General features: G+C 46.8%; 1 protein-coding gene across 1 annotated transcript; it reads right to left on the bottom strand.

Annotated features, from left to right (window-relative positions):
• Positions 1-6,020: 6,020 nt before the first annotated feature.
• Positions 6,021-10,327, bottom strand: LOC121002391 (sperm acrosome membrane-associated protein 6-like). Its single transcript, XM_040433853.1, has 8 exons — positions 10,324-10,327; positions 7,911-7,985; positions 7,757-7,822; positions 7,269-7,301; positions 7,080-7,157; positions 6,887-6,990; positions 6,623-6,782; positions 6,021-6,411 (listed from the first exon to the last, which is right to left on the bottom strand). The coding sequence occupies exons 1-8, from the start codon at positions 10,325-10,327 to the stop codon at positions 6,113-6,115; spliced, it is 819 nt and encodes a 272-aa protein (XP_040289787.1). The 3' UTR covers positions 6,021-6,112.
• Between the last annotated feature and the right edge of the window lie 7,956 nt (positions 10,328-18,283).

Genomic DNA, 18,283 nt, shown 5'->3' with positions numbered 1-18,283 from the left:
AAAGAGAGAGAGAGGACAGCCAGAAACGGAGAGAGAGAGAGGACAGCCAGAAACGGAGAGAGAGAGAGAGGACAGCCAGAGAGAGAGAGGACAGCCAGAGAGAGAGAGGACAGCCAGAGAGAGAGAGAGGACAGCCAGAAACGGAGAGAGAGAGAGAGGACAGCCAGAAACGGAGAGAGAGAGAGAGAGGACAGCCAGAAACGGAGAGAGAGAGAGAGGACAGCCAGAAACAGAGAGAGAGAGGACAGCCAGAAACAGAGAGAGAGAGGACAGCCAGAAACAGAGAGAGAGAGAGAGAGGACAGCCAGAGAGAGAGAGAGAGGACAGCCAGAGAGAGAGAGAGAGGACAGCCAGAGAGAGAGAGAGAGAGGACAGACAAAGAGAGAGAGAGAGGACAGCCAGAAACGGAGAGAGTTGGCACCCCATGTTTTTAAATTTCAAAAAGAAATACACCATTAGTTTGCGCTGCGTTTGTGCTGGTTTGTGCCGCAAAAATGAACGTTTGTGCCGGTTCGATTCCTGAGATATTGCGCGTTAGATTTTTATGAAGCCCCGCCCAATTTCCACCCCATGTTTTTAAATTTCAAAAAGAAATACACCATTCGTTTGTGCTGCGCTTGTGCTGGTTTGTGCTGCAAAAATAAACGTTTGCGCCGCTTTGGTTTCCGAGATATTGCGCGCTTGATTTGCTGAAACCCCTCCCACTTTCCACCCCATGTTCTAAAATTAAAAAATAAATACACCATGCGTTTGTGCTGCGTTTGTGCTGGTTTGTGCCGCAAAAATTAACGTTTGCGCCGCTTTGGTTTCTGAGATATTGCGTGCTTGATTTGATTAACCCCGCCCACTTTCCACCCCACGTTTTTAACCCTGACCCTAGACCCCCCCAGATGTGCTGCAGCTTGCCCCCCCCCCACAACTTTTTTTGGGGCACAAGCATATTATTTTATTTTTTTCTGCGTACGCTGACTGTGGCCGGGACTCTTAGCGTCCGGCCACTGTTAGCGCATCGCACACCCTACCGCTGATCAACTTCGGACTGTTGATCAGTGAGTTCGAATTTTTTTGAAAACATTTTTTACATTTTTTGTCTTTTTTTTTTTTTTTGTCTGTTAGGTTTAGGATAGGTTTGCGAACACCCGTCCCCCCACGCACACCAAATAAAGTTTATCACGCACACACACACTGCCCTATGGCCCGACGGATGTTCTCGGCTGAGGAGGCATACGCCCAGCTTGCCTCCGAGTCCGAGAGCCCCAGTGAGGACGAGGATGACCGCACTTTCCTTTTGTCATCCGCGTCCTCATCATCTAGCGATGATGATGAGACCCCAAGGCGGCGGAGACACCGCCAGGAGGAGCAAGGGGACCGCCATGCTAGGGACCCTGTGGCCCACACTAGTACGAGAAGCTCTGGGGCTCGTACTAGTTTTCCGGCCCACCAGTTAAGTCCACCGGAGCCCCCTACCGGTGAACTTGTCTGGTATACCCCAGAGCGTTTTGAGCCCGTGATTCCTGATTTTGTAGGCCAACCAGGAATCCAGATTTCCACAGTGGGCTTCACTGAATACGACTACTTTAGTCTTTTTTTCAGTTACCACTTTGTGAATCTGATGTTGGAGCAGATGAACCTGTACGCCCAACAGTTCATTGCTCAGCACCCGGGCTCCTTTTTGGCTAGGCCCGGTGGCTGGACTCCGGTCTGTGCAGCCGAGAGGAGGACGTTTTGCGGCCTCGTGCTGCATATGGGCCTAGTCAAGAAACCCAGTGTCAGGCATTACTGGAGTGGGAACGTCCTCTACCAGACCCCACTTTACAGTACGGCCATGACACGTACCCGGTTTGAGGCCATCCGGAAATGCCTGCATTATGCAGATAATGCAGCATGTCCCCCCCAAGGTGATCCTGCCTATGACCGCCTGTAGAAAATCAGGCCGGTCATCGATCATTTTGGGGCCAAATTTGTGCAGGCCTATGTACCTGGATGGGAGGTCGCGGTTGATGAGTCTCTCATTGCTTTCAAGGGGAGACTAATTTTCCGCCAGTATGTTCCCTCTAAGCGGGCGAGGTATGGCGTGAAGCTGTACAAACTTTGCGAGAGTACCTCAGGGTACACTTACAAGTTTCGTGTGTACGAGGGGCAATATTCCCGTATTCAACCCCCAAAATGTCCCCCCACTCTGGGTGTTAGCAGGAAACTTGTATGGGACCTTATGCACCCACTGCTAGATAAGGGTTACCACTTGTATGTGGATAACTTTTATACTAGTATCCCCTTGTTCCTGTCCCTCGCCGCCAGATCCTGGCAACACAGGGACATTCCTTCAGTTGTATGAGGCAGTCCTCAAGGACCTGATCTTTTCTGACCGGGAAAGAGCAGGCCGGAGTACCTTGGAAACTGGAGACGCCCGGATCGTCCCTGGCCAACACTTTCCAGGTGTGGTCCCCCATACTGGAAAGAAGGGACGGACTCAAAAAAGGTGCAGAGTGTCACAGGAAGGGGATACGGAAGGACACCACTACTCAGTGTGACATGTGCCCTCTTCATCCGGGCCGCTGCATTATTGCTTGCTTCAGGGAGTACCACACTTCCATGAAGTACTAAATTTATGTTCCCCTTCCCCAATTTAGCCACTGACAATCGGATAAAAAACTATGGTTCTCAGACTTGAGACACTAAAACGATAAAAAAAAAAAAATATTTAGTAAAACTAAAATAAATAAAAAAAGTTGACATCTAGGGTATCGCCGCGTCTGTAAGAATCTGCTCTATAAAAATACCCCATGACCTAACCCCTCAGATGAACATGGTCAAAAAAGAAAATAAAAACGGTGCAACGGTGATGTAAGGTGACAAAAAAAACTTTTTTTTGCACCGTTTTTATTTTATTTTTTGACCGTGTTCATCTGAGGGGTTAGGTCATGGGGTATTTTTATAGAGCAGATTCTTACGGACGCGGCGATACCTAATAGTTTTACTAAATATTTTTGAAAATTTTTTTTTTTAGTTTTAGTGTCTCAAGTCTGAGAACCATAGTTTTTTATCCGATTGTCAGTGGCTAAATTGGGGAAGGGGAACATAAATTTAGTACCCCATGGAAGTGTGGTACTCCCTGAAGCAACCGTCAATGCAGAGGCCCGGATGATCGGGGCACGTGTCACACTGAGTAGTGGTGTCCTTCCGTATCCCCTTCCTGTGACACACTCTGCACCTTTTTTGGGTCCGTCCCTTCTTTCCAGTATGGGGGACCACACCTGGAAAGTGTTGGCCAGGGACGATCCGGGCGCCTCCAGTTCCCGAGGTACTCCGGCCTGCTCTTTCCCGGTCAGAAAAGATCAGGTCCTTGAGGACTGCCTCATAGAACTGAAGGAATGTCCCTGTGCTGCCAGCGCTCCGGGACAGCACAAAAGAGTTGTACAAGGCAACCTGTACCAAGCAGACCGCAACTTTTTTGCACCATGCCCGGGTTTTGCGCATGGCGTTATATGGCTTGAGGACTTGATCAGATAGATAAACTCCTCCCATATACCGATTGCAGTCGACGATGCAATCGGGCTTGAGGACCGTTGCCGCGGTACCTCGCACAGGGGTGATGCCGTTACTATGAATTGTGGACAGTACAAGGACATCCCTCTTGTCCTTATATCTGACCAGCTACAGGTTTCCACTGGTAAGGGCACGGGTCGCACCCCTGGGGATAGGTACCTGGAGGGGGTGGGTAGGGAGGCTGCGTTGATTTTTCGGCACGGTCCCACAAGCGGACGTGGATCTGGCGGCGAGGGACTGGAACAAGGGGATACTAGTATAAAATTTATCCACGTACAGGTGGTAACTCTTATCTAGCAGTGGGTGCATAAGGTCCCGCACAAGTTTCCCGCTAACACCCAGAGTGGGGTGACATTCTGGGGGTTGAATACGGGAATCTCGCCCCTCGTACACACGAAACTTGTAAGTGTACCCTGAGGTACTCTCGCAGTATTCAGTGAAGCCCACTGTGGAAATCTGGATTCCTGGTTGGCCTACGAAATCAGGAATCACGGGCTCAAAACGCTCTGGGGTATACCAGACAAGTTCACCGGTAGGGGGCTCCGGTGGACTTAACTGGTGGGCCGGAAAACTAGTACGAGCCCCGGAGCTTCTCGTACTAGTGTGGGCCACAGGGTCCCTAGCATGGCGGTCCACTTGCTCCGCCTGGTGGTGTCTCCGCCGCCTTGGGGTCTCATCATCATCGCTAGATGATGAGGAGGATGCGAATGACAAAAGGAAAGTGCGGTCATCCTCGTCCTCACTGGGGCTCTCGGACTCGGAGGCAAGCTGGGCGTATGCCTCCTCAGCCGAGAACATCCGGCGGGCCATAGGGGAGTGTGTGTGTGCGTGATAAACTTTATTTGGTGTGCGTGTGTGTGGGGGGACGGGTGTTCGCGAACTTATCCTAAACCTAACACACAAAAAAAATAAAAAATAATTAAAACTCGCTGATCAACCGTCCGAAGTTGATCAGCGGTAGGGTGTGCGATGTGCTAACAGTGGCCGAACGCTAAGAGTCCCAGCCACAGTCAGCGTACGCAGAAAAAAATAAAATAATATGCTTGTGCCCCAAAAAAAGTTGTGGGGGGGGGGGCGGGAGGGGGCAAGCTGCAGCACACCTGGGGGGTCTAGGGTCAGGGTTAAAAACATGGGGTGGAAAGTGGGCGGGGTTTCAGCAAATCAAGCGCGCAATATCTCGGAAACCAAATCGGCGCAAACGTTTATTTTTGCAGCACAAACGCAGCACAAACGAATGGTGTATTTCTTTTTGAAATTTAAAAACATTAGGTGGAAAGTGGGCGGGGCTTCATAAAAATCTAACGCGCAATATCTCAGGAACCGAACCGGCACAAACGTTCATTTTTGCGGCACAAACCAGCACAAACGAATGATCTATTTCTTTTTGAAACTTAAGAACATGAGGTGCCAAGTTCACACAGGTGAGAAAAAGAGAGGAAAGACAGAAATGGAGAGAGAGAGAGAGAGGAGAGCCAGAAACGGGGAGAGAGAGAGAGAGAGAGAGGACAGCCAGAAACGGAGAGCGAGAGAGAGGACAGCAAGAAATGGAGAGAGAGAGGACAGTTAGAAACGGAGAGGGAGAGAGAGAGGACAGCCAGAGAGAGAGAGAGGACAGCCAGAGAGAGAGAGAGGACAGAGAGAGAGAGAGAGGACAGACAGAAACGGAGAGAGAGAAAGAGAGGAAAGCCAGAAATGGAGAGAGAGAGGACAGCGAGAAACGGAGAGAGAGAGAGAAGACGGCGAGAAATAAAGCCATGAAATGTGTGGTCCTAATGTTTTAATCCCCCCTGATGTCCTCCTCTATCCACGCCATATTTTCCACCTCTGATCCCCCTTTACAAACCTTCTGTTTCTTTCCTCCTTACGCCCCCCCTCCCCCACCCCTCTGTAGAAGATTTGTACCTTTTAGATAATAAAACTGTTACTCAAGAAAATATTTTTTTTTTAGTTTTTATAATTTTTTTGGTAACAATCCAGCAAGATCTTCTAGCACAAGCTAGAGGTAATTTGATGGTGATCCTCTTTATCCTGAATGTCTCGATGTCTTTTCAGGGTGCACCACATTGACCAGTGATGAAAATCACATCCAGGGTTGAGGGGTTCCCACTGTGCCTCTGCAGTGTTGGTTTTGCTGCAGGTTAAAATAGATGGGTTGGTGGCCTCCTCCTCTGCCTCCTGGACACGTTCTTGGTCCTCTCAGGGTGTATCATATTGACAAGTGATAAAGGTCTGCTCCAGGCTTGAGGGGTTCTCACTGTGCCTTAGCAGGATTGTTTTTTTTGTTTTTTTTTGGGGAGGGGGGACGGACAAGGGTAAAGGATATTTTTTTTTTCTTTTTTAGGTAAGGTAGGGATAGGAAAGTTTTGGGGAAAGGAATAGTTTTTTTTTCTTTTTTAGGTAAGGTAGGGATAGGAAAGGTTTGGGGTAAGAATTTTTTTTTTGGGGGAGGGGGGTGGGGTAAGGGATAGGTTTTTTTTTTCTGCAGAGATGGTTGGCTGCAGATGAGGGGTAGTTGGTGATACCCCTTGGGAGTCTGTTGTTGTTGACTCCAGATGGCTGATTTGTTCTATGGCAGGTAGTGTTCTGGTGGGAAGCTGGTTCTTGGTCCTGATGTTTTTTTCGACCAGTCTACACTCAGGGCATGACGCCAAAGGAACCCGACCAATACGGTGACAATAAGACAGCAGACAGCAGCGTAGATGGCATAGCTGACATGGCTCTGGAGGAAGGTGAGGATGATGTCTTTAGTGGAGGGACCATGTTCGATCCTCTCCTCCTCTTCCTCCTGGGTAGGTAGTTTTTCTGCCAGAGCTCGATTGAATTCAGCTTCTATTTCCTCGACTGCCTTGGATTTAGTCTGCGTCACTGAAAAACAGAAGAGAATACAATAAATAAGGCGATGAGGAGAACGTTGTCTTCTGCAGGGCTGAATGAAAGTCAGAGAAGTTATCAGAAATAGTTCTTTACTGTAAGAGCAGAGGCAGGAGGGGCTTCTTATCGTGTATATATATATATATATATATTTATCCGAATGGTCTAGAAAAGAGAACATTCGAGAGAGAAAACTAAGTCTTACCATCGAGATAAAAGAATCTTCGGAGTATGATGTCATCATCCTCATCCATTATCTCACAGGCATAAGTTCCTTTATGGCTGACTCTGGTTGGCTTGATGTGTACATCCAGGTCATCCCCAATGTAGAAGTCTTTAAAGTTACTCAAATCAGTTTTTTTGATCTGAAAGTGAAAACATTGATGACATCGTATGAGACATTTGTCCTATGTGGAGTATAAATAGCAGTATGAATTTGCACTGTAATAGAATGGTATATGCGACTTACGTTTTTGGCGTACTTCCAAACAACCTTCGGATGATCGGGAAGGATAAAGGACGCCGTGCACCAGATTCTGGTCTCTTCCAGCTCTTCCACCTTGATGTCCTTAACTGAAATGGGAAACCACGGTCAATGACATGCAGCAATGAGCTAACAGATTCATAAGAGGTTCCCAAACTAATGGTAGAAATGATCTTACGGGGACAGGTCACAGGGATCTTGCAGTCCTCCTCAGCACATCGGCTGCATGAAAAGGTTCGGGCAGCTTTTTGAAGCCCTAGGGAAAGAAATAGAGAGAGGGGTCTAATGTCTGAGGTAAATGATGACCCCACCCATGTATGTAATGGAGGCCACTGCTCAAATTGACCCATCTAATGACATTACTCACCACATGGAGGTCTGCAATCCACCGGTGGATGACCTAATGGAAGAATCAAATATGGTTAAAGGGAACCTGTCACCGGGATTTTGTGTATAGAGCTGAGGACATGGGTTGCTAGATGGCCGCTAGCACATCCGCAATACCCAATCCCCATAGCTCTGTGTGCTTTTATTGTGTAAAAAAACTGATTCGATACATATGCAAATTAACCTGAGATGAGTCAGAGCTTGAAAATATGACTCTTCACTGGTCACACAAGTAAGATATGACCCTTATGTTAATTTGCATATGTATCAAATCGGTTGTTTTACACAATAAAAGCACACAGAGCTATGGGGACTGGGTATTGCGGATGTGCTAGCGGCCATCTAGCAACCCATGTCCTCAGCTCTATACCCAAAATCCCGGTGACAGGTTCCCTTTAAGGATGGATGATGTTTTGATATATATAGAATATGTCTACTGGCTCTTTATGAGGATCTTTAGACACTTACTTGAGACACGATCTTTTACGCCTTTGACAAATTCAGCCATCTTTTTGTCAAACTGTTCTACCCAAGCTGGTGGAAAAAAAAATTGGGAAAACTTATATTTACTATTTATGACTCAAAAGAAATTGGGGAAATTCTTGAGATTTCAGGAACTTACATAGTTTTTCAATTTTCTTGACCTCTTTTTCAAAGGTCTTCAGATACTTTCTGATGTTCTGTATCTGGTTGAAGGCTGTAAGGAGAAGACACATGAGATTTAGGACATTGCCTACAGCGCTCTATGATGGAGATGGGGCTATCTGGATGGATAGACTGTAGAAGAGATTTCCTGCTCGGACAACTGTTAATGAGCTACAAGTAAGGCCTCCTGCACACGACCGTTGTGTGCACCCGTGGCCGTTGTGCCGTTTTCCGTTTTTTTTTTCGCGGACTCATTGACTTTCAATGGGTCCGTGGAAAAATCGGAAAATGCACCGTTTTGCAGCCGCATCCGTGATCCGTGTTTCCTGTCCGTCAAAAAAATTAGACCTGTCCTATTTTTTTGATGGACAACGATTCACGGACCCATTCAAGTCAATGCGTCCGTGAAAGAACACGGATGCACACAAGATTGGCATCCGCATCCGTGGCCGTAGGCTACTTTTATACAGACTGATCCGAAGATCCGTCTTCATAAAAGCTTTTTCAGAGCTGAGTTTTCACTTTGTGAAAACTCAAATCCGACAGTATATTTTAACACAGAGGCGTTCCTATAGTGATGGGGACGCTTCTAGTTAGAATATACTACGAACTGGGTACATGACTGCCCCCTGCTGCCTGGCAGCACCCGATCTCTTACAGGGGGCTGTGATCCGCACAATTAACCCCTCAGGTGCCACACCTGAGGGGTTAATTGTGCAGATCTTAGCCCCCTGTAAGAGATCAGGTGCTGCCAGGCAGGAGGGGGCAGTCATGTACCCAGTTCGTAGTATATTCTAACTAGAAGCGTCCCCATCAGTGTGCGGCCCCCCCCCCCCCCTCCCTCCCTCTATTGTAATATCATTGGTGGCCAGTGTGCGGCCTCCCCCGGCCCCCCCTCCCTCTATTGTATTATCATTGGTGACCAGTGTGCGGGCTCCCCCCCCCCCCCGATCATTGTTGGCAGCGGAGAGTTCCGATCGGAGTCCCAGTTTAATCGCTGGGGCTCTGATCGGTAACCATGGCAACCAGGACGCTACTGCAGGCCTGGTTGCCATGGTTACTTAGCAATATTACAATATTAGAAGCATCATACTTACCTGCTGCGCTGTCTGTGACCGGCCGGGAGCTCCTCCTACTGGTATGTGACGGATCATTAAGCAATGCGCCGCACAGACCTGTCACTTACCAGTAGGAGTAGCTCCCAGCCGGACACAGACAGCGCAGCAGGTAAGTATGATGCTTCTAATATTGTAATATTGCTAAGTAACCATGGCAACCAGGCCTGCAGTAGCGTCCTGGTTGCCATGGTTACCGATCGGAGCCCCAGCGATTGAACTGGGACTCCGATCGGAACTCTCCGCTGCCACCAATGATGGGGAAGGGGAGAGGGGAGGCCGCACACTGGCCACCAATGATATTAATTCAATAGAGGGGGGGCACACTGGCCACTAATGATAATACAATAGAGAGAGGGAGGGGGGGCCGGGGGAGGCCGCACACTGGCCACCAATGATAATACAATAGAGGGGGGAAGGGGGGGGCGCACTGGCCACCAATGATAATACAATAGAGGGAGGGCCGCACTGGCCAACAATGATAATACAATAGAGGGCGGGGGGCGCACTGGCCACCAATGATAATACAATAGAGGGAGGGCCGCACTGGCCGGGTCTGCCCCCTCCTGCCTGGCAGCCCCTGATCTCTTACAGGGGGCTAAGATACGCACAATTAACCCCTCAGGTGTGGCACCTGAGGGGTTAATTGTGCGGATCACAGCCCCCTGTAAGAGATCGGGTGCTGCCAGGCAGCAGGGGGCAGTCATGTACCCAGTTCGTAGTATATTCTAACTAGAAGCGTCCCCATCATCATGGGAACGCCTCTGTGTTAGAATATATTGTCGGATATGAGTTTCACGATGTAACTCAAATCCGATGGTATATTCTAACATAGAGGCGTTCCCATGGTGATGGGGACGTTTCAAGTTAAAATATACCATCGGATTGGAGAAAACTCTGATCCTATGGTATATTAACTCCTGACTTTACATTGAAAGTCAATGGGGGACGGATCTGTTTGCAATTGCACCATATTGTGTCAACGTCAAACGGATCCGTCCCCATTGACTTGCATTATAAGTCAGGACGGATCCGTTTGGCTCCGCACGGCCAGGCGGACACCAAAACGACTTTTTTTTTCATGTCCGTGGATCCTCCAAAAATTAAGGAAGACCCACGGACGAAAAAACGGTCACGGATCACGGACCAACGGAACCCCGTTTTGCGGGACGTTAAAAAACACTGTCGTGTGCAGGAGGCCTAAAGCTTTAGTCGGCAGGGAAATAGCTCAATCCTGAGAGGACACATGTACTATATAGAAGATGAAGCCGTTACCCATCGAGATGTTATTCAGGGGGTCAAAGCCCCAGTGTAGCCTCTGGAGACATTCTTCGGCCCCCATTTTGTCCAGCGAGACCGCATGGTAACAAATGCTGGCTCTGTCCGCTGGGGTGGTGAAGCATTTCAGGCAAGATGTCGCTACCTGAGCTCCACATAGAAATACTATTATCTGCAGCAGCAGATAATAGGAAGTAAAGACTCTCATGACGTTTTGTCGCTATATCCCTTCAGCCTGCGAACCTGAGAAAACGGAGAGAAGGGAGTATAATATATATATATATGGGGTCATTTATCAAACTGGTGTCAAGTAGAACTGGCTTAGTTTCCCATAGATTCCACCTTTCAGCTTCTTTGGAAAATTAAAGGAGGAATCTGATTGGTTGCTATGGGTAACTAAGCCAGTTCTACTTTACACCAGTTTGATAAATGACCCCCTAAGGCTCCTACAACAGCTTGTACTAGAAAGATAATGAGGGATGGGTTTTGCACCATAAATCAAATGGGAGAGATTTATCAAACTGGTGTAAAGTAGAAATGGCTTAGGTACCCATAGCAACCAATCAGATTCCACCTGTGAAAAATCAAAGGTGGAATCTGATTGGTTGCTATGGACATTTAAGCCAGTTCTACTTGACACCAGTTTGATAAATGACCCCCAATGCGTCTAGCTGAAATTATTTATTGGTGAAGAACTACAAGTTACAGCATGCCCTGAAGTCTAGAGGCTTTGCTATAGAGATGGAGATTTGAGATCTGTATTGGGTCCGGAATCTCCAAAGCCTGAAGAAAGGAGGGTATGGATTTGGGAAGGGTACGGACATGGTAATGATGGAGTACTCACGTGTCACATCCAACTGACGAGTGACCGCTCTGTGCCCAGCGCCTCCTTATATACCCCGATGACATCACAATAGAGATTGCTGCTGGGTGACATCACAATGCACAAGCATGGTGCTGGGTGACATGCAGAGCGGCCATCTTTCCCTACAAAAAATACCATCCATCAAATAATAATTGTTTTAGGATTCGTACGAAATAGTGACATGAATGAACTTAAAGCCTTCACTCGCAGCAGAAAATCTATAGGGCTGTGACATCACAGGGCTGGCTGCTGATTGGCTGCATGCATGGCTTTATGGGTGATCCCGCGTTCCCAGAGTTCCTTGCTCCATGTCTATATAAGATTCAGGGGTCTCTAGGACCGAAGTGTGACTTTTTAACACCTAACTGACTAATTAATTATATAAAACATACATTTTATTAGTTCCTCTTAAAATGTGTCTTTGAACTCTTAACTACTAAGATTAAAATTCCTCAGAATTTAGAGAGGTGGGAATTATATCAGTTATCTGGATCCACGTTTTCCCTGGCGGGGTGCCTGATGACTTCTCAGGACTATCCCCCTTTCCTTATACCTCCGATTATTCTAATCTCTACACCAGCTGTATATTTAGCGGTGTATTAATTCCGCTGCTGGGGTTCCCTCCTCTCTAAATCTGAACTAAAATGTTACACCTGCATCCCTACATGTTTCGCCGTATGACCGGCGTCTTCAGGGGATGGCGTGCAGGTAACGGCGTGTGGGGGCAGTCCCTGGGCTTTAACCGCCTCCGGACCGCCTAACGCAGGATCGCGTTCCGGAGGTGGCAGTCTCAGGCAGAGTCACGCATATACGCGTCATCTCGCGAGACGCGAGAATTCCTGTGAACGCGCGCACACAGGCGCGCGCGTTCACAGGAACTGCAGGTAAGCGAGTGGATCTACAGCCTGCCAGCATCGATCGTTCGCTGGCAGGCTGGAGATGCGATTTTTTTTAACCCCTAACAGGTATATTAGACGCTGTTTTGATAACAGCGTCTAATATACCTGCTACCTGGTCCTCTGGTGGTCCCCTTTGTTTGGATCGACCACCAGAGGACACAGGCAGCTCTGTAATAAGTAGCACGAAGCACAACACTACACTACACCCCCCCCTGTCACTTATTAACCCCTTATTAACCCCTGATCACCCCATATAGACTCCCTGATCACCCCCCTGTCATTGATCACCCCCCTGTAAGGCTCCATTCAGATGTCCCTATGTGTTTTACGGATCCATGGATCGGATCCGCAAAACACATACGGACGTCTGAATGGAGCCTTACAGGGGGGTGATCAATGACAGGGGGGTGATCACAATAAAATTAATTATATCACCACACTGGATAAATCTGTGGTGGTATCTGGTTACACCCAAATATATAACAGATTTGTTTTGTAAACTGGGATTCTTAAAACATATCATTTACTAGGTCATTTAAAATATTGGTTTTTACAAGGTGATGGACAACAACATATACCTCCACTATACCAATTCAAAATACATGAAAAAAGGGTGGCTCTTACCAAATCTTTGCAAGATCCACAACCAATGGAGGAGGTCCTGGTGTTAGATGATACCGGGAACCGGCGCGACCAGGGTACTTGTGTTGGTATTTGGCACTGTAAATAGCTCCCAATAGGCCCTATTGTATATTTCCTACCTCATTGAGGGTTAGGGGCTATTATCAGCGCCTGCCTAACACACATGGAGCCCCCGCCCCGACAGGGGCGACCACACTCCGAACCTTTCCCTCAGTATGGGTCTAGTGTTCTATACGGCCCTAATTACAACGCCCTACATGCCATGTTTCTGTCTTGCTTTTGAGACATCATCAGGGGACTTCACACATGTATTCAGGGGCAACTAAAAATAAAATCACAAACATACACTAAATACAGGTCACACGTATTACTGAGTACCGCATATAAGATAATTATCAACAGACTCAGGTTACTTACTAAAGATCAAGGTGGTTTTGACCTCGTATCTTCTTATCCTTGCTGTACCATGGGAAGTGTCCCATGACAGCCGGTGTCTCACCACAAACCGCAATGATTTGGGTGAGCACTCAACAGTTTTTATCCACCTCTTTATATACCTCACCTCCCAGTGAATGTACGCCCCCCTGATTACCTGCTTCACCTGTCCGTATCCATCCAGGTGCATGTTGCTGCATATGGAACGCACGCCGCTCGCATGCGTTTCACCGGACCGGAAGCTGGAGTCACGTGGTGCGGTCTAACCGGAAGTGAGGTAAAGACCTGCGTCTAAGCGTCGCTAGTTACATAGCAACCTCTAGGCTCATATCCGCACGGCCTGATCGCAAGCAAATGATAACTTGTCTGCTTTTTGTATGTATGCACAATTGCAAGCCGGATTTGTTTCACAGGACCGCCGAGCCTCCGGCACCGCACTCGGCATAACAGCCACCAACTGGGCCTTAGAGACAAGTATATTGGCTTCAATACGAAATATGATATTTATATTCCATCCAAGTGGCTAATCAGTGATCACCCCATTAGTGATCACCCCATGAAGACTCCCTGATCAGCCCCCTGTCATTGATCACCCCCCTGTAAGGCTCCATTCAGACGTCTGTATGTGTTTTACGGATCCATGGATCGGATCCGCAAAACACATACGGACGTCTGAATGGAGCCTTACAGGGGGGTGATCACCCCATATAGACTCCCTGATCACCCCCCTGTCATTGATCACCCCCCTGTCATTGATCACCCCCCTGTAAGGCTCCATTCAGACGTCCGTATGTGTTTTACAGATCCATGGATCAGATCCGCAAAACACATACGGACGTCTGAATGGAGCCTTACAGGGGGGTGATCAATGACAGGGGGGTGATCACCCCATATAGACTCCCTGATCACCCCCCTGTCATTGATCACCCCCCTGTAAGGCTCCATTCAGACGTCCGTTTGTGTTTTGCGCATCCGATTCGTGGATCCGCAAAACACATACGGACCTCTGAATGGAGCCTTACAAGGCGGTGATCAATGCCAGGGGGGTGATCACCCCATATAGATTCCCTGATCACCCCCCTGTCATTGATCACCCCCCTGTAAGGCTCCATTCAGACGTCCATATGTATTTTACGGATCCATGGATTGGATCCACAAAACGCATACGGACGTCTGAATGGAGCCTTACAGGGGGGTGATCAATGCCAGGGGGGTGATCACCCCATATAGATTCCCTGATCACCCCCCTGTCATTGATCACCCCCCTGTAAGGCTCCATTCAGACGTCCATATGTATTTCACGGATCCATGGATTGGATCCACAAAGCGCATACGGACGTCTGAATGGAGCCTTACAGGGGGGTGATCAATGACAGGGGGGTGATCACCCCATATAGACTCCCTGATCACCCCCCTGTGATTGATCACCCCCCTGTAAGGCTCCATTCAGACATTTTTTTGGCACAAGTTAGTGGAAATTTATTTTTAGTTTTTTTGTTTTTTCTTACAAAGTCTCATATTCCACTAACTTGTGACAAAAAATAAAATCTCACATGAACTCCCCATACCCCTCACGGAATCCAAATGCGTAAAAATTTTTAGACATTTATATTCCAGACTTCTTCTCACGCTTTAGGGCCCCTAAAATGCCAGGGCAGTATAAATACCGCACATGTAACCCCATTTCGGAAAGAAAACACCCCAAGGTATTCACCATGAAATCCGAAAGGTGCTCTTTGGAATGTGGGCTCCTTTGACCACCTAGGTTGCAAAAAAGTGTCACACATGTGGTATCGCCGTACTCAGAAGAAGTAGGGCAATGTGTTTTGGGGTGTCTTTTTACATATACCCATGCTGGGTGAGAGAAATATCTCGGCAAAAGACAACTTTTCCCATTTTTTTTATACAAAGTTGGCATTTGACCGAGATATTTACAGTTGTGTTCAAAATTATTCAACCCCCACTGAAATTGAGTGTTTTGGCCAGTTTGACATTGATTTTGATCATTTCAGTCATCTTGTTTACAATTAAATCAAAGAGGCACTTGTAAGGCTACTTTCACACTTGCGTTTCACGGATCCGTTTGAAATGCATTTCAAACGGATCCGTCAATAAACTGACTAAACGGAGACAAACGGAAGCCATTCAGATGGATCCGTTCAAACGGATCCGTCTGTATTGCGGATCCGTTTGTAACGTTCGTTTCCGTTTTGCCATCCGTTTAGCGGATCCGTTTTTGAATGAGTAGCATCTCTAGGTTCCATCTTCATGTATTCAGATCCCCAGGGTTGACAAGCTCCTATATTTCTCCAGGGCTATCTTGTTGAAATTCAAAGTTGGTCCGGCTTTGATAATGGACCACACTTTTCGGACTCTTGTACACGACTACATGCACTAAAGATGTATAGTGTTTGTTAGCGGGCCATATGTCCTTGATCGTGCGTACGGGAGTACAGAGCATCATGATGCTGACCATGTTGTGCCACAAACTGGGCTATTGTCCCGCACTCATATGATCTATTAGTGCAAGACTATATCCCTGCGGGCATCTCAACTTGCACAGAATCATTGTACACTATGATGCTGTGTACTCTCGTGCGCACGATCAATGCCACTACGGGACATATGGCCTGCTCACGGACCGTATGTCTCTTGGGGCATACAGTCGTGTGCAAGAGGCCTTAAAGGGGTTTTCTCATCTTATACAATGGGGGCATACCACTAAGATATGCCCACATTGTCTTATAGGTGCGGGTCCCACCGCTGGTACCCTCACATATATTGAGAACGGAGCCAAGAAAGTGGATGAGGTCGCACTGCGCCGCCGCCCTCCATTCATTTCTATGGGAGAGGCGGGGATTAGCGCTTGGTGGTGGACGTACCACGGGAAATTTGTTGTCCTCCAGCCACAGTGCTCCCCGATTCGTTCTCGATATAGGTGCGGGTCCTACAAATGTTACCCACACCTATCAGACAATGGGGGCATATTCAAGCGAAATCCCCCCATTGTCTATGTGAATACCTCTTTAAAAACTGTATGTCCCTTGCGTGTCCCTTGTGGTAATCACACTAGTTATATTAGAGCGTCATCGGGAAATCATTAAACGATAAAATTACAATTTATTAATGAAATCCTGATGATTCTGATGGACCGTGACTCCCACAAGGGCTCATATGAAAGGGCACAAGATTGAACAATGAACAAGCATTTGCATAATTTGCCATGACCATTGCCATGACCACTCTGATCTTGAACTCATGCAACTGCTCGGGCGTCATTGAGTCCATCAAACTGATCATGCTTAGCCCATAATGGTAGTTTGGGCTGCGTTGAATCGCCGACTCCGCCCCCTCCCAGCGGCGAATCAAGTGAGCACCAAACTCCATCTGATGTTGGGCAAAACCTTCTAGTGCGTCGGAAACGACCTCTACAAGGTTCGCATAATCAGCTCGATTTGGCCTACCGGATGTCTGCCCGCTCACCAGGGCTCTCAAATTTTGGCGAAAACCTAAGAGCCTCTGTTGAGCGGAGGGATTCGGTAGGGGACCCGGATTATCCTGAGCCGATACATGAGGTGTATGGGGAGGGGGCTCGTCTGCACTGGGTTCATGCAGTGAGCGGGTGGACACAAGGCGCAATTCACAACCCAGCTGAGGATACAAAGTATTTTTTATTTTTTGATTAGCAAAGACGACGCGTTTCGGGGTACGCAGACCCCTTTATCAAGTCTAAAAAGAACAACACAAAATTTGATGGTATAATATGTATAAAAATACAATTAAAAATGAAAATGAGTGTAAATATATATATATATATATATAAAAATATAAAAATATGAATGAACGGGTCCATAAGTATAAATGGACGAATCAGTGGGTAAAATAATTTTGTTTGGTTAAAACAAAGACGAGAAAGTTGTATATGCATAAATATAAATAAATATAAGCTTGCGTATAGAGCGTATAAAATGATATAATAATAATAAGGGATAAATGAATAAATACATATATGCAAACGGATGTGAATTTCTTCAAATCTGAGCAGGTGTATGTGGTGCTGGGTAGTTCTATTTGGTCTGAGTTTCGACTAGGGATGATTAATGCATAGAAAAATAGTTTTTTCAAAAGACAAATGTATTTCTGGATGGGTATGTGAGTATGTCAGAGATACTGTGTATGGGTCATATATTGTATAATAAGTACCTGTATCCTTGTCACCGTAGGCTAATTGGAGGTCACTCTTGTTGGAGATCCCTTATTTGGGGGGTGTACGGCGGTCCGCACTGCTGTGATGGGTGATAAAGTGATGTTTAACGCCACCCTACTAAACATCACTTTATCACCCATCACAGCAGTGCGGACCGCCGTACACCCCCCAAATAAGGGATCTCCAACAAGAGTGACCTCCAATTAGCCTACGGTGACAAGGATACAGGTACTTATTATACAATATATGACCCATACACAGTATCTCTGACATACTCACATACCCATCCAGAAATACATTTGTCTTTTGAAAAAACTATTTTTCTATGCATTAATCATCCCTAGTCGAAACTCAGACCAAATAGAACTACCCAGCACCACATACACCTGCTCAGATTTGAAGAAATTAACATCCGTTTGCATATATGTATTTATTAATTTATCCCTTATTATTATTATATCATTTTATACGCTCTATACGCAAGCTTATATTTATTTATATTTATGCATATACAACTTTCTCGTCTTTGTTTTAACCAAACAAAATTATTTTACCCACTGATTCGTCCATTTATACTTATGGACCCGTTCATTCATATTTTTATATTTTTATATATATATTTACACTCATTTTCATTTTTAATTGTATTTTTATACATATTATACCATCAAATTTTGTGTTGTTCTTTTTAGACTTGATAAATGGGTCTGCGTACCCCGAAACGCGTCGTCTTTGCTAATCAAAAAATAAAAAATACTTCGTATCCTCAACTGGGTTGTGAATTGCGCCTTGTGTCCACCCGCTCACTGCATGAACCCAGTGCAGACGAGCCCACTCCCCATACACCACAATTCGCACCAAAGTGGCGGCTTGGCTCCCGCCCATGGTCAACTTGGACGTTAATCGGCT

The sequence above is a fragment of the Bufo bufo genome, chromosome 5, assembly GCF_905171765.1.
Source record: "Bufo bufo chromosome 5, aBufBuf1.1, whole genome shotgun sequence".
Taxonomy (NCBI): Eukaryota; Metazoa; Chordata; class Amphibia; order Anura; family Bufonidae; genus Bufo; species Bufo bufo.
Note: the sequence above shows the minus strand (reverse complement) of the source record. Positions and strands in the feature narration are given on the sequence as shown.